The sequence below is a fragment of the Stigmatopora argus genome, unplaced genomic scaffold, assembly GCF_051989625.1.
Source record: "Stigmatopora argus isolate UIUO_Sarg unplaced genomic scaffold, RoL_Sarg_1.0 HiC_scaffold_115, whole genome shotgun sequence".
Classification (NCBI taxonomy): Eukaryota; Metazoa; Chordata; class Actinopteri; order Syngnathiformes; family Syngnathidae; genus Stigmatopora; species Stigmatopora argus.
The window spans coordinates 29,499-43,133 of NW_027520128.1; the positions used below are offsets into that span (position 1 = coordinate 29,499).

Sequence of the window (13,635 nt, forward strand, 5' to 3'; positions counted from 1 at the left end):
GGCAGACGAATTACTGCTATTTTCTGCAATGTAGTTGTGGTTGCCATATGATTGAATCGGTTGAATTTTGTGATGTTTCACGTGGAACCTTGTATGTTCGAGGTATAAACTGGGGACTCGTGCATGTCTTAGATATTTTAGAGGCATGGGATTTCAAATGAACCCGTGTAGAGTAAATGCTACAACAGCTTTTCAAATGAGGTGTGAATGCCTGACCAAGATCGAGCAATTCACAGTGATCACACTGCCAACCTAATGATGTTTCACGTGAAACATCAGTGGTTTCAAAGACATTGAATTCCGTATCAAAAGTCAACTGATAAGCCACCTCTTTCTATGCAAAATGGTTAATTTTGTCCAAAACGATTTCATGTTTCATGAGTACGATGTATTGGTAGTAGGTGGGGGGCACGCAGGCTGTGAGGCGGCAGCGGTAGCTGCAAACATGGGTTCAACAGTCATGTTGGTGACAATGAACCTACAGACTATAGGGCAGATGAGTTGCAATCCTGCTATGGGTGGAGTTGCAAAAGGACAGATAGTTCGTGAGATAGATGCCCTAGGCGGCTATTCCGGGATTGTGTCGGATGAATCTATGATTCAGTTTAGGATGCTGAATCTATCTAAAGGCCCAGCTATGTGGAGTCCACGTTCTCAAAATGATCGAATGATGTTTGCAGCAAAATGGAGGTTGATGCTCGAACAAACTCCAAATGTGCATTTTTGGCAAGAAATGGTGAAAGAACTGCTCATTCGAGATAATAGAGTGCTAGGTGTTAAAACGGCCTTAGGGGTGGAAATTAAGGCAAAGACGGTTGTACTCACTAACGGTACTTTTCTAAATGGCTTGATTCATATTGGGGAAAAGCAGTTTGGGGGAGGTCGAGTAGGAGAGAGGGCTGCTACGGGACTAACAGAACAGCTACAATCTTTGGGATTTGAAAGCGGCAGAATGAAGACTGGTACGCCGCCTAGAGTAGATTCACGTTCCCTTGATTTTGATCGAATGGAAAAGCAAGAAGGGGATCTACTGGAACAATCGGCATTTTCCTTCATGCCTACAGCATTTCCAGAACAACAGAGAGCTTGTCATATTACATACACAAACCCTGAAGTGCACCAAATCCTTGAAACAGGATTTGACCGCTCTCCCATGTTTAATGGTAGAATCAGAGGATTGGGGCCAAGATATTGTCCCTCTATTGAAGACAAGATTGATCGCTTTTCGGAACGAGAAAGGCACCAGTTGTTTATCGAGCCAGAGGGCTGGAATACGGTTGAGATTTATGTAAATGGCTTTTCAACCTCTTTACCAGAAGAAGTGCAATATAGAGCCATGCGCAAAATTCCAGGCTTTGAGAATGTCAGAATGTTCCGACCAGGCTATGCAATCGAATATGACTACTTTCCACCATTGCAGCTGAAGGCCAGTCTGGAAACAAAATTGATTCAAGGACTCTTTTTTGCTGGACAAATCAACGGAACAACTGGATATGAGGAAGCTGCTTGTCAAGGACTCATGGCTGGTATCAATGCGCACAAATCTCAAAACGAACAGGACCCTTTGATCCTAGATCGTTCTCAGGCCTATATAGGCGTTCTAGTAGATGATCTCATTAATAAGGGTACAGAGGAGCCCTATCGAATGTTTACTTCCAGAGCAGAGTTTAGAATACTTCTAAGACAAGATAATGCTGATCTGCGATTGACAAGTATAGGAGGAGAAATTGGCAGCGTATCAACTGAAAGGCTTGAGTTATTACAGCGAAAGCGAATCGAAATAAAGCAAATTGAAATCTTTCTCAAAAAGGAGAGTGTTACTCCTGATGCAATGAACGCCATTCTAGAATCTAAAGGGTCTACTCCTTTGAAACAAAGTGTCAAACTTTTAAGCGTACTATTAAGGCCAGAAATCAAAATACAGGACCTTCTTCTTTTGCCCGCTGTTCGAGAAGCAATTGGTGGCTATAGCTCACTGGCATTGCAGCAAGCTGAAATAACTGCGAAGTATTCGAGTTACATTCAAAAGAAAAGAGACAGCCGATAGAATGAAGAAACTTGAAAATATCAATTTGAACGAACAATTCAATTATGATAAGCTGTTGTCTCTGTCGCTGGAGGCAAGAGAAAAATTGAAAAAAATCCGTCCGAGGACCCTAGGACAGGCTAGTCGGATCAGTGGTGTTTCGCCCTCAGATGTGTCTGTGCTGATGGTACATTTGGGTAGATAAATCAAAGGCAAATGAAGCAAAAATGGTACCTTCTCCTATGGGGACTTACGATTGTCACCTTAGTAGTAAGCTGTGCAAAGCGAGTGACGCCTACAGGTGGACCAAGAGATACTGAAGCCCCAATTGTATTAGATTCTGACCCAGCAAATGAGAGCCTAAATTTTGACTCGGACAGAATCAAGATAGAGTTTGACGAATTTGTGAAACTCAGCAACATCTCGGAAGAACTTTTCATCAGCCCTTTTACTGCTAAAAAGCCAACTGCAAAAGTAAGAGGTAAGTCTGTAATCTTAGAGTTTAACGAACCACTCAAAAGTGATGTCACATATACTGTAGATTTTGGTACCGCCATTCAAGACCTAAACGAAGGCAATCCACTCAACAATTTTAGATTTATCTTTTCGACTGGGTGCTCAGATTGATTCTTTTAGTGTTTCAGGCCGAGTAACTGTGGCTGAAACAGCAGAGCCAGCAAAGCAGATTTTCGTGTCTTTATACACGGCCAATGAGCACACAGACTCCTCATTGTACAATAATCTACCCCAATATATGGCACGCACCGATATAAATGGGAATTTCACTTTTAAGCACCTTAAAAAGGACAACTATTTTATCTATGCACTGAAAGATGAGAATAACAACTACTTATACGACCAAACAACTGAAAGCGTAGCATTTGGAGAAGCTCTAACTTTAGTTGACTCTGTTAAGCAATTGTCAGTAGATTTATCATTGTTCAATGAAGGAAAAGAAGAAGCAAAGCTTCTGGGAAAGTCTAACGATGAATTCGGCAAACTACAGCTTCGCTACACTCAAGGATTGTCAAAACCCAAAATTACACCGCTTGATACTGGTATGCTGATAGAGCGGTATATAGTGAAGTATTCTGAAGAAATGGACACCGTTGATTTTTGGTACTTTGCTAAAGAGCTGCCTGCCATTTCCCTGGCAGTTAGCGCAACCTCTGTAGTGGCTGATACAGTAAAATTTAAAAAGCTGATTCCCTTTGATTTTAAAAAGGCACTCAAACTTAAACCTGCAAATGCAAAAAAATCGGCTGACACTTACAAATTGGGTTGGGGAGAAAAACTGAAAATCAGTTCTAACCATCCAATAGATACTCTCAACAATGCAATGATGAAGGTAATGCTTGACAGTACCGCTCAAGACTTTTTGATAACTAAGGATAATTCATTTCGTGCAGGGTTTGACATTGATTATCAATTGATTACAGATAGTATTTACTCGGTTAAACTGCTGCCCGGAGCAGTCATTGACATGATGGGAAACACCAACGATACCCTAGACTTCAAAGTCAAAAGTCGCTCCAAGGAAACATATGGAGATTTGATATTTATTTTCAAGGAGCTGATAGATAGTCTATCTTATTCTGCTGAGGTTTTTGACGCAAAAAACAGAACGGTATGGAAAGGCGCAATCCTAGATACCATGCTACGTCTGAACACCCTAGACATCATGCCGTATACGATGACAATATATTTTGATGAAAATCAAAATGGAAAATGGGACACTGGAAGTCTGACGAAGAGAAAAAATCCAGAGAAGATCCAGAGAGTCAAAGGGATTACAGTAAAACCCAATTGGGAAACGGAAATTGAGATTATTATAAATCCTGGAGAATAATTGTCTCACTTTGGTACAAAAATGGATGAAGGGTAGTTGCGCAATTATCCTAACTTTGCAGCACAACTACAATCAATGAAATTCACAATCTCTCAGTCTACATTTCTCAAGCAACTCCAAATCGTAAATGGAGTAATAGGTAGCAATACAGTCATTCCTATATTACAGGATTTTCTTTTTGAACTTCATAACAACGAACTGACGATCTCGGCCTCCGATCTGAAAAGTTCCATCAGCTCAACCGTTGAAGTTGATATGCATGAAGAAGGAAGAGTAGCCATTCCAGCAAAGATTCTGTTAGATATTGTTAAAATTTTGGTTGAGCAGCCAATTACAATAGAGGTAGATGAAATGACTCTAGCTGTTACCATATTAACACAAAATGGTACTTATAAACTGGCTGGTGAAAACGCAAATGAATTTCCAGAAAAGCAAGTGGCTACTGGGCAAACGGAAATTTCCTTGCCCGCAGGGGTTGTTTTGAAGGCAATCAACAAAACAATTTTTGCCGCAAGTACGGATGAACTGCGACCGCAGATGACGGGAGTATATTTCGATCTTAGTGAAGACAAGGCTACTTTTGTAGCAACAGATGCGCACAAATTGGTGAAATTTAGCCACAACGTAGCTATTGCGGAACAAAACAGATTTATCGTTCCTAGAAAAGCCATGAATCTTTTAAAGAATGCACTACCGACTGATAGCGCTGGACTCAACGTGGGAATAAGCTGGAATGATAAGAAAGTATTCTTTTCTTTTGCTGGAATCAAGCTAGAATCCAGTTTGATTGTGGGTACCTATCCAGATTATAATACAGTAATACCAAGCAACAATCCGCATGTACTCACTGTCGATAGAGCGGACTTTCAGAATGCTATTAAAAGAATCTCCTTGTTTTCCAGTAAAACGACCTATCAGGTGATCATGGATATCCAGGGAAATGAAATTCGCTTGTCAGCTGAAGATATTGACTTTTCCAATGAGGCTCATGAAAAGATGAGCTGCGAATTGCAAGGCGAAGACATGCAAATTGCCTTCAACGCAAGATATTTGTTGGAGATTCTAAACGCGATTGGCAGCGAGCAAATCAATCTAAAACTCTCTCATCCCAGCAGAGCCTGCCTAGTAGTACCAACTGAAGAGGAACCCGGTGGAGAGCTGATCATGTTAGTGATGCCACTAATGATTAAAAACTAGAAAATTCAGTCTCAAGTTCGATCCACTCAGCTTCAGCTTGAAGTGAGGAATCTTTTGGTAGAAGTGAAATCTATTGGAATGAAATTAAACTGATTTAGAGACGAGTACTGAGCAGAATTTGCTCCAAACGACGCATGTACTTAATCTTCTTCTCTTTAGGACTATATAGAAATCCCTCCAGAAACACTACTCGGTTTTTGGAAGGCTGATCAACAACGAGGTTGATAAAAGGACCACCCATAAAGTCTTTTGTCATGAGCCAAATACCCCTAGTAAGATTGGCTTTGTTACCGTTGATTTTCAACGCTTGATGCAGCAAACCATAATGCGTGGTATCCGTACTCATATGTGAATTTTCAGTCTGGGTTTGTACTACTTTACCCATTTTTTCTCTCAAAGACAGGCTTAACTGGTTGAGATTCCGATCTTCCAGCTCACTATAGCTAAAAGAAGTAATGACCAAATTGCTAACTGATTCAATAAGATCTTCCCGATACCACCTAAGATCTAAACCTGTTTTCCCCAAATCTGGCTCCACCATTCTAAAACTCTCCGGTATGTTGAGGCTAACTTCAAGTGAACTATTGAGTTCTTTTGTCAAGTCCTCATTCACACCACTAGCATAAGCATTATTGAGAGCCTTCTGATTTTCTAACTCGTTAATGATGGCAAGTATCTTTACCCGATTATTTTCAAGTACCTCACTTAGCTCAGCTTCAGAGTTGCCGTATACATATATCACATTTTGTGGCTTCGCCCAAACATTCTTGCGCACGAAGAATGGAACATCTTTTTTCCCGCCCAAATCAATCTTAGAAAGCTGCTTACGAACTACCTTGGCGGTACCATCCTCTTGCGATAAATCAGCAATATAGATCACTGTGCTGGACTGTCGCAGCAAAGGCAAGAATTCACTACTACTCACCTGATGCATTCGAAAATATGGCTCACTCTGCGGTAGCATCGGATAATCCCTGATCAAATTTTCTGTCACAAAGCTAGCTATGGGACCAGCAGTCATATTTTCATCATCTGTGATCAACATGATTTCTCCCACATCACTGGCTGATGCAGGCAAGAGATTAGGATCCTGAATTTCAGTTTGAGCACAGGAATAAAAGACTAGAAGGACGATAAAGCAAAATGTTAATCTCATTGGAAGCTTCAAAATTTCTGATCCAGAAATGTACAGGATTTTTCCACCAGGGACAAGGCAGAAAAAGTAGATGGAGCATGTAGGTAGATAGATGAGAGGAATGAGCCGCTAAGTGCAAAGCTATCGCTTATCTTTATACTTTTCGTAAAGGTCAAAAGTTACGAAGATTGTCAGGCGTTCACCTTCGATGACTTGTTCAGAACCTAGCTTATTCCAACGGACAATATCCGCAACCTTACAATCGTACTTTCTGGCTACTGCTTGAATATCTTGACCCGCTGTCACAATATGAGAAAGTGTGGTCTTTTTACCTTCCTTCAACTGAGATTTGAAAGAATCTTTCCCATTATTACTAGCAGAACGTTTTGCGCGTTCAAAGTAAGCTAGTTTATCCAAGGGTAGATTTATAGGGTAACCGTGCACTGATTTCGGAATGGTGTTTTCTATAAAAGCGGGGTTGAGATATCGTAACTCAGTCAAGGACATTCCTGCCATTTGAGCAATATCAACCATGGAGGATTCCTTTCGCAAAACAATAGTATCTACCGCGAAAAGCCCAAAAGGTGGCTTGCCCGGATTGAGATTGTGGTCAGGATAAAAATTTATAGCATAGACAGCAGCCATAAATAGAGACAGGTAGTCAGAGTTGGGTAGACTAGCATTCAAATCATTCATGTCTGACTGGTCTTCCACGCGATTGAGGGCCTTTACCAACTCAGCTTCACCATTTCCACAGGCCATAACCACCTGGGTCCAATCTCCAAAAATCTGGTGTAAATAGTGCAGATACCTAGCCATTACATCAGAAGACAGATAAGGGTCCCTTCGTTCATCTACAAATGAATTCATTTCAAGCCCAAATCTTCGGGCATTTTCAACAGAAAGTTGCCACAAGCCACTAGTACCCAATTTGCTGGAGCTAAGTCTTGGATCAAGGCCAGACTCAATAACAGCTAAGTACTTTAAATCAAGGGGAATGTTATATTTAAAGAACGCACTTTCTATAATTGGAAAGTAAGTATCCGTCCTTCCCAAAATCTCTTCTAATTGATTTCGATTGCTGTATACGTATTTGTTTATGTAAAGCTTAACATTTTCATCACACTGTAGAGGAATTAAGGATGGAATCATGCTCAATCTTTGCTCATACTCATCGCTGCTATAGATCGGCTTTTCTCCCTCAGCAAATTTTCTATCACTGACAATCGGCTTTATGTATTTCCTAGCCATGAACTCCTCTGGGCTAATAGACTTAAAGATGGAAGCAATATTTGCGGGTATGCTTGCCGGATTGGGAACAGCTTTCTTAGGCATTGTACCTTTAACAATGTCTTTTGGAGCCGAAATCTCTGTTCTTGTGGAATTCTCTAAACTCTCTGCTTCCTTTTCATTCACTGGAGCCGTGTCAAAGACCTTATCAGGAATCAAAAGATCATGGTTGCCATAATCGAATTTACTTGCAGCCTTAACTTCTTTGTCTGCTTTGGACTTACTATTTTTTGAATCAAAAAGGGGAGAGCTTGTTGCTTTATCTTCCGGAGGTTTTTGATCAAAAATAGGATCAGGGATAATGACATCATTATCTCCATAGTCAAACTTACCCGTATTCGATTCTGAATCTAGAATTGGATCTACAGGCCTTTTTTTAACCGCTTGGAGTGTTGGGGTTTCTTCAACTGCCTGCTTTTCTTGCTCTAAGTTTTCAATCGGATTTGCAGATAGGGTAGGAGTAGATTTGGTTTCAAGATCCTTTAGAAGGCTTTTATTGTCGAGCTTTTCATCCTCTGCCATTTTCATTTCAGTATTCGGCAGATGTTCAGTCACCGTCTTTGAAAGAACTGGCTTTTCGACTCCAACAGGAATGGTGTTTTCTGGGCTGATTAGCAGAGGACTTGAAAAGTCAATCAAGCTCTCATTTGAAACATCAGTAGCTGGAGTTACAATTGTCTTTTGCCTATTGTTTTTGCCAGTGTCTACATTTAGGAGATCCTCAAGATTTTCACCTGGGGCAAGCAAACTTGCTCCCAGCACTGCGTCGCCTGCCGACTTGTTACCAGAAGGAATCAACGGAGCCGTATCATATTGAAATTTGTTCAGGCTTTCATCGTCTACTGCTTTAGGAGAGACCTTGATATTGCTAAACTGTACAGAACTAGAACTCAGTTGTGAAGTCTTAGTTACATAGGTATCTTCAGCTACCTTGCTACTATTTTCAATATTAATTTTCGAAGGGGCAGGGTTTTCCTTGTCAGCAACAATAATGGTCTCAAACCCGAATACATTCGTTGTCTTAATGTAGGTCTTGTCGATTACAGAATCCTTTTTTTCTGGGCCGGATTGATCAATTACGCTACTGTCTTTAACTGCCTCTCTATGCTCATATGTATAAAGCCCCTCTTTTTCTTTCTGATCTAGTGAAACAGATTCAGTCGACTCAGTTTTTTTAGGTTCTACTTTTGGAGCTTCTTCGACAAACTCCAATTCTTCAGGGGCAGCTAGATCCTCATCTTTAGAATCATTTCCTTTATTGACCAACCTTTTCAGCAGTCCTTTCTTTTTGCTTCTCTTCTTGGTGTAAACTGAGGGATCTTCACTCGGAAATGCTGGATCGATACCTACTTGAGCTACTGTCTCCAATGAAAATGCCATTGTTACACAAACAATGCATGCACATATGAAAAAGTATACCTTTTGATCACCCATATCATAAATTTAACTATTTTTCTGCCAAACAGCGTATATAAAGGGCCCCTTTAAGAGTCGACAGCAGGGGTAAAGGCTAATAAATCTTCACTCAAGCTCATTAACTTCTGCTCTTGAAATTTGGCAGACATCAACTGTATGCCAAAAGGCATCCCATTCGAATGCTGAAAAATCGGTAGGGATATGGCTGGTACGCCAGCTAAGTTAGCTTGTACGGTATATATATCAGCCAGATACATTCTGATTGGATCTCTACTTTGGCCGGCATTCAATTTGAATGCAGTACTAGGCGTAGTAGGCGTTAGAATAAAATCAAACTCAGCAAGAATCTCAGCTGTACGTTCTGCGATCAAACGACGAACTTGCTGAGCTTTTTGGAAGTAGGCATTATAAAAGCCAGCACTTAAAACAAAGGTGCCGAGCATGATTCGTCTTTTTACTTCGGCACCAAAAGCCTCTGTGCGAGTCTGTCTGTACACCTCTTCCATGGAATTGGCTTTATCACTTCGAAAGCCATAGTGTACTCCATCAAATCTCGCCAAATTGCTACTGGCCTCGGCAGTTGTCAAAATATAATAAGTAGGCACCAAATAATCCAAGTATGCGAATTCCACACCACGGACGGAATGTCCATCTTTTGCTAAGTCCTGCTGCAATGCATCAAAGCGTTCCTTAACTTCAGAATCCAAGCCTTCATGATTCATCAGGCCAGGCAAGATGGCAAACTTGTATTTTTTGCCAGATTCATTGTGACAGGGCATGGTGTCAAGTATGCAGGTCGAGTCGAATTCGTCGGGGCCCGCCATTACTTCCAACAGCAACCGAGCATCTTGTACACAATTCGTAAGCGTTCCAATTTGATCGAAGGAGGAAGCATAAGCGATGAGTCCATGTCTACTAATACGGCCGTAGGTAGGTTTCATTCCCACTACATTGCAAAATGAAGCAGGTTGTCGCACAGATCCACCAGTATCGGAGCCCAATGCAGCAAGGCAACAACCTGATTGAACTGCTACTGCCGAACCTCCGGAACTGCCTCCTGGCACATAATCTGGATTTGCTGCATTTTTGGTTGGGCCAAAGGCAGAGTTTTCACTAGAAGAACCCATTGCAAACTCATCGCAATTTAACCTTCCAATGATAATAGCATCTTCTTTGATGAGTCGTTCTACTGCGGTGGCAGTAAAGACAGGAGTAAAATTTTCGAGCATTCGTGAGCCAGCCGAAACGACCTGCCCTTCGTAGCAAATGACATCTTTTAGGCCTACAGTCATTCCAAACAGCACACCTAAAGGCATGCCATCAGCAATTTTTTGATCTAATAATTTTGCTTGAGAAAGGGCTTCATCAGCAAAAACACCGAGAAAGGCATTTAGGTGCTCATTGGCTTGTATTGTATCTAAACAATTTTGAACCAGTTCAACGCAAGTAACCGCACCAGAATTGAGGTCTTGCTGCACCTCTGTAAGAGATCGATATTGCTTCTGCACTATGCCATTTTCATGAGAAGAAAAAAATCAAGCAAATATAACAATATGCAGAATGTTTACTCTTTGGCTCTGCCTTCATCATTAAGGCCATGCTCCAATTCATCTTTTACTGCTGCCTTGGCACTATTGAATTCGCGAATACCCTTGCCAACACCTCTCATCAGCTCTGGAATCTTCTTTCCACCAAAGAGCAAAAGAATTGCTGTAAAAATTAAAATCCACTCGAAACCACCAGGTAAATTCATGTCAACGATTTTGACAAATGTACTAGACTTAGCAATGAGAAAAAACTTTTTGTGATCCCAATGCTTAAAACAATGGTCCTTAGTCTGCCACTGAGTGATTTTTGGGCTGGTCTCAGGGTTTCTTGATCCAAGAAGAAGGATTTAGCATTGCACTCCCCTTCCAGATCTCTAGGTGAACTTCCGTTTCGTTATTCTTTGGATTACTATAGGCTAAGCCAACTGCTTGCGCAGTATTCACTTGATCTCCCTTAACCACAAAAACCTCTTTGAGATGGGTATAAACACTGAAATAGTCTCCGTGCTTGATGATCATTGCATTCTGGATCGTGGGGCTAAAGAAAATATCTCGGACCTCACCATTGAATAGTGCACGAATAGTGCTGCCCTTATCAGTGCTTATATTAATTCCATTATTGTTGACTGTCACGTTTTTTGAGCAAAGGATGTTTGTTTTCACCAAAATGCTCGGTAATCACACCGTTCTCCACGGGCCATGGTAGATTGCCCTTGTTTTCAGAAAACTCCTTTGACAATTTGGCCAACTCGGCCGTGGGTGCGGCGGTATTGCCCTGTTTCTTCGCTTTTTCAGCCATGTCTTTCGCCTTCTTTTTTGCTGCTGCCATCTCTCTAGCGATGATAGCTTTAATCTCTAGATCCAGCTTTTTATATGCCTTCTTTTTCTCGGCTATCTGCTTTTTGATAGCGCCTTCTTTCTTCTCTAAGCTAGCTACAATCGCTTTTTTCTCTCGCCTTTCCCCCTTGAGCTTCATTTGTTCTGATTCTTGAGCAGCCAATAACTCCTTCTTTATCTCCTTTTCCTCAATCAGTTCATCCACTTTATCAAGCAACAGTTCCCTTTTCACTCCCATCGATCGGACTTGATTTACTCTATAATCATTGTAGTATTGTATATACTTCATTCGCTTATAGGCACCATTGAAGTTTTTGGCACTAAACAGGAAGAGCAGACGATTGAAATTGCTTTGGAGCTTATAGGAGTTGCGGACCATCTTGGCATACTCCTCTTTTAAAACTCTTAACTCCTCTTCTAAAGATTTAATCTGCGCTTGAATCTCGTCAATTTTTTTTTGTGCAAAACCGACTTGTTTCTCATAGTTATTGATGAGAGCCGAACGATTGTCGATCTTGGACTGCATAAGTTTTAAGTCAGCTAGGGAGTTTTTTTGTTCCTTTTCATTGGCTTTTAGAAGCACCTCTGCATCTGCCATTTCCTTTAGCAAACGGGTTTTCTCATTTTCCAATATCTTGCGATCTTGGGAGAACCCCAAACTGGATAGAAGGGAAAAAAGCAAAATAAACAAGAGGCTCTTAAGGACGCACGATTTCATACTTACTGCTATAGCTGAATGGCATTTTCAGTTTTTGATCCAGCTCAAGCTTGCTGAATTCCAGATTAACGTTGTAAATATAGCCTGCATCCAGCAATAATCTTCGTTTGTGAGAGAAATTGCGGTTGCCAATATTTTCATAGCCAAGGTAAAGGCAATCCACTTTCTGGCCCTTTGCTGCACTCAATAGATGCATGCTTTGTAAGGACTTGTCTATAGAAGAATACATGAGAGAGTGCTGAATGTCTTCAATCTGTTTCGAAAAGAGGTGTCCATCTCGATTCTGCTCGTAACTAGCCGAAGCCAGGTCCATGATCGGATTTCCTAGAATCAGGTTTTGCAGATCATCAAAATCGAAAGGGTACTTCAGGAAATTCTGCAAATAGCTAACATCAGCAAGGTAGACTTGCTTTCTCATTCTATCCAGTACCTTGACGGAATCTGGTGTAATGATGGCTCTTGCCACTTCGATTTTCAACAGAGCTGGATAGACCGATACCCAGATCGCGCTATCTTTGCGCATGCGAATAGTGGCTTTGAAATCCATGCCCCCACCAGTTGGTGAGCTATAGTTAATGTTTGTACTAGTTTCAAACCAGTTTGGCTGAAAATAACTTTCTTGAAATTCTGTATGCGGTGCATTTACATCAACCAATGACTCTTTTATACTTGCTTTAGCAGGAGTTTTGCTCGCAGCTTTTTTACTATTGCTACAAGATTGCAGGCAGATTGCGAAGATTGAAAACAGTAGTAGATTCTGAAAAAGACTTTTCATACTAGTAATTTAGCTTCATTGACTCTAAGGACAAATGTTCGCTTAATCACTCAGCTTACCAGAGGAGATTTTTTCCATCAAAGCAGCTGAATCTCCCCCTTTTTCTTTGGCACTAATCCAGTACTTTACTGCATCGTCCTTTCTGCCTAATTTAAATTTTACATCTCCCAAATGCTCTAGCACAACAGGACTACTTTCACCACCGCTGGCTATCGACTTTTCTAACCACTCTTCTGCTTCATCAAAGCGCTCAAGCTTGTATAGCACCCAAGCATAAGTATCTTGAAAAGAGGGATTCTTTTGGTCTATCTTATTGCTCAATGCCGACATTTCCGCTGCTTTCTCTAGCTTTTCTTCTCTCAATGATAGATAATAACTGTAGTTATTGAGTGTGAAGGCGTTTTTTAGGATCAAATGTTAATGCCTTATCAAAACTTGCATCACTCTTTTCATATTCATTCAGGCTATTGTGAACATCTCCAAGTTGGGAATAAAGGTCTGCCATCAGCGCACTATTATCTGATCCAATCAGAATGGCTCGTTTAAGAGATTTCTTGGCAGACTCATAGTTCTTACTGACATTTTGACCTATGCCATTAAAATAGTAGGGGAGTGCCTGGTTTGGAAAAACCTCGATCATTGCCTTGCTATCATCTATCAGTCCAGGGTAGTTGGGCCAGTTCACTTTGTATGAACAGAATTTGCTGCCAAACAGTAAACACGCTACCGTTGAGTTCGATTGCTTTTCGATATTGCTCTAGGGCCTTAGCAGACTGTCCGCTAGTGTAAAGAAGATCACCGTACATGGAGAAAGACTTAGCTTCTTTTGGATGAGTCGTGGCTAG

At 41.0% G+C, this 13,635-nt stretch overlaps 1 protein-coding gene across 1 annotated transcript; it reads left to right on the forward strand.

Moving 5' to 3' along the window:
- Positions 1-343: 343 nt before the first annotated feature.
- LOC144070481 (tRNA uridine 5-carboxymethylaminomethyl modification enzyme MnmG-like) lies at positions 344-2,507 on the forward strand (the record flags this gene model as incomplete). The annotated part of the gene is made up of 2 exons (XM_077594960.1): positions 344-1,857; positions 2,407-2,507. Coding segments are annotated over exons 1-2 (1,615 nt in total), but the record flags the coding sequence as incomplete, so codon positions are not given.
- Positions 2,508-13,635: the final 11,128 nt, after the last annotated feature.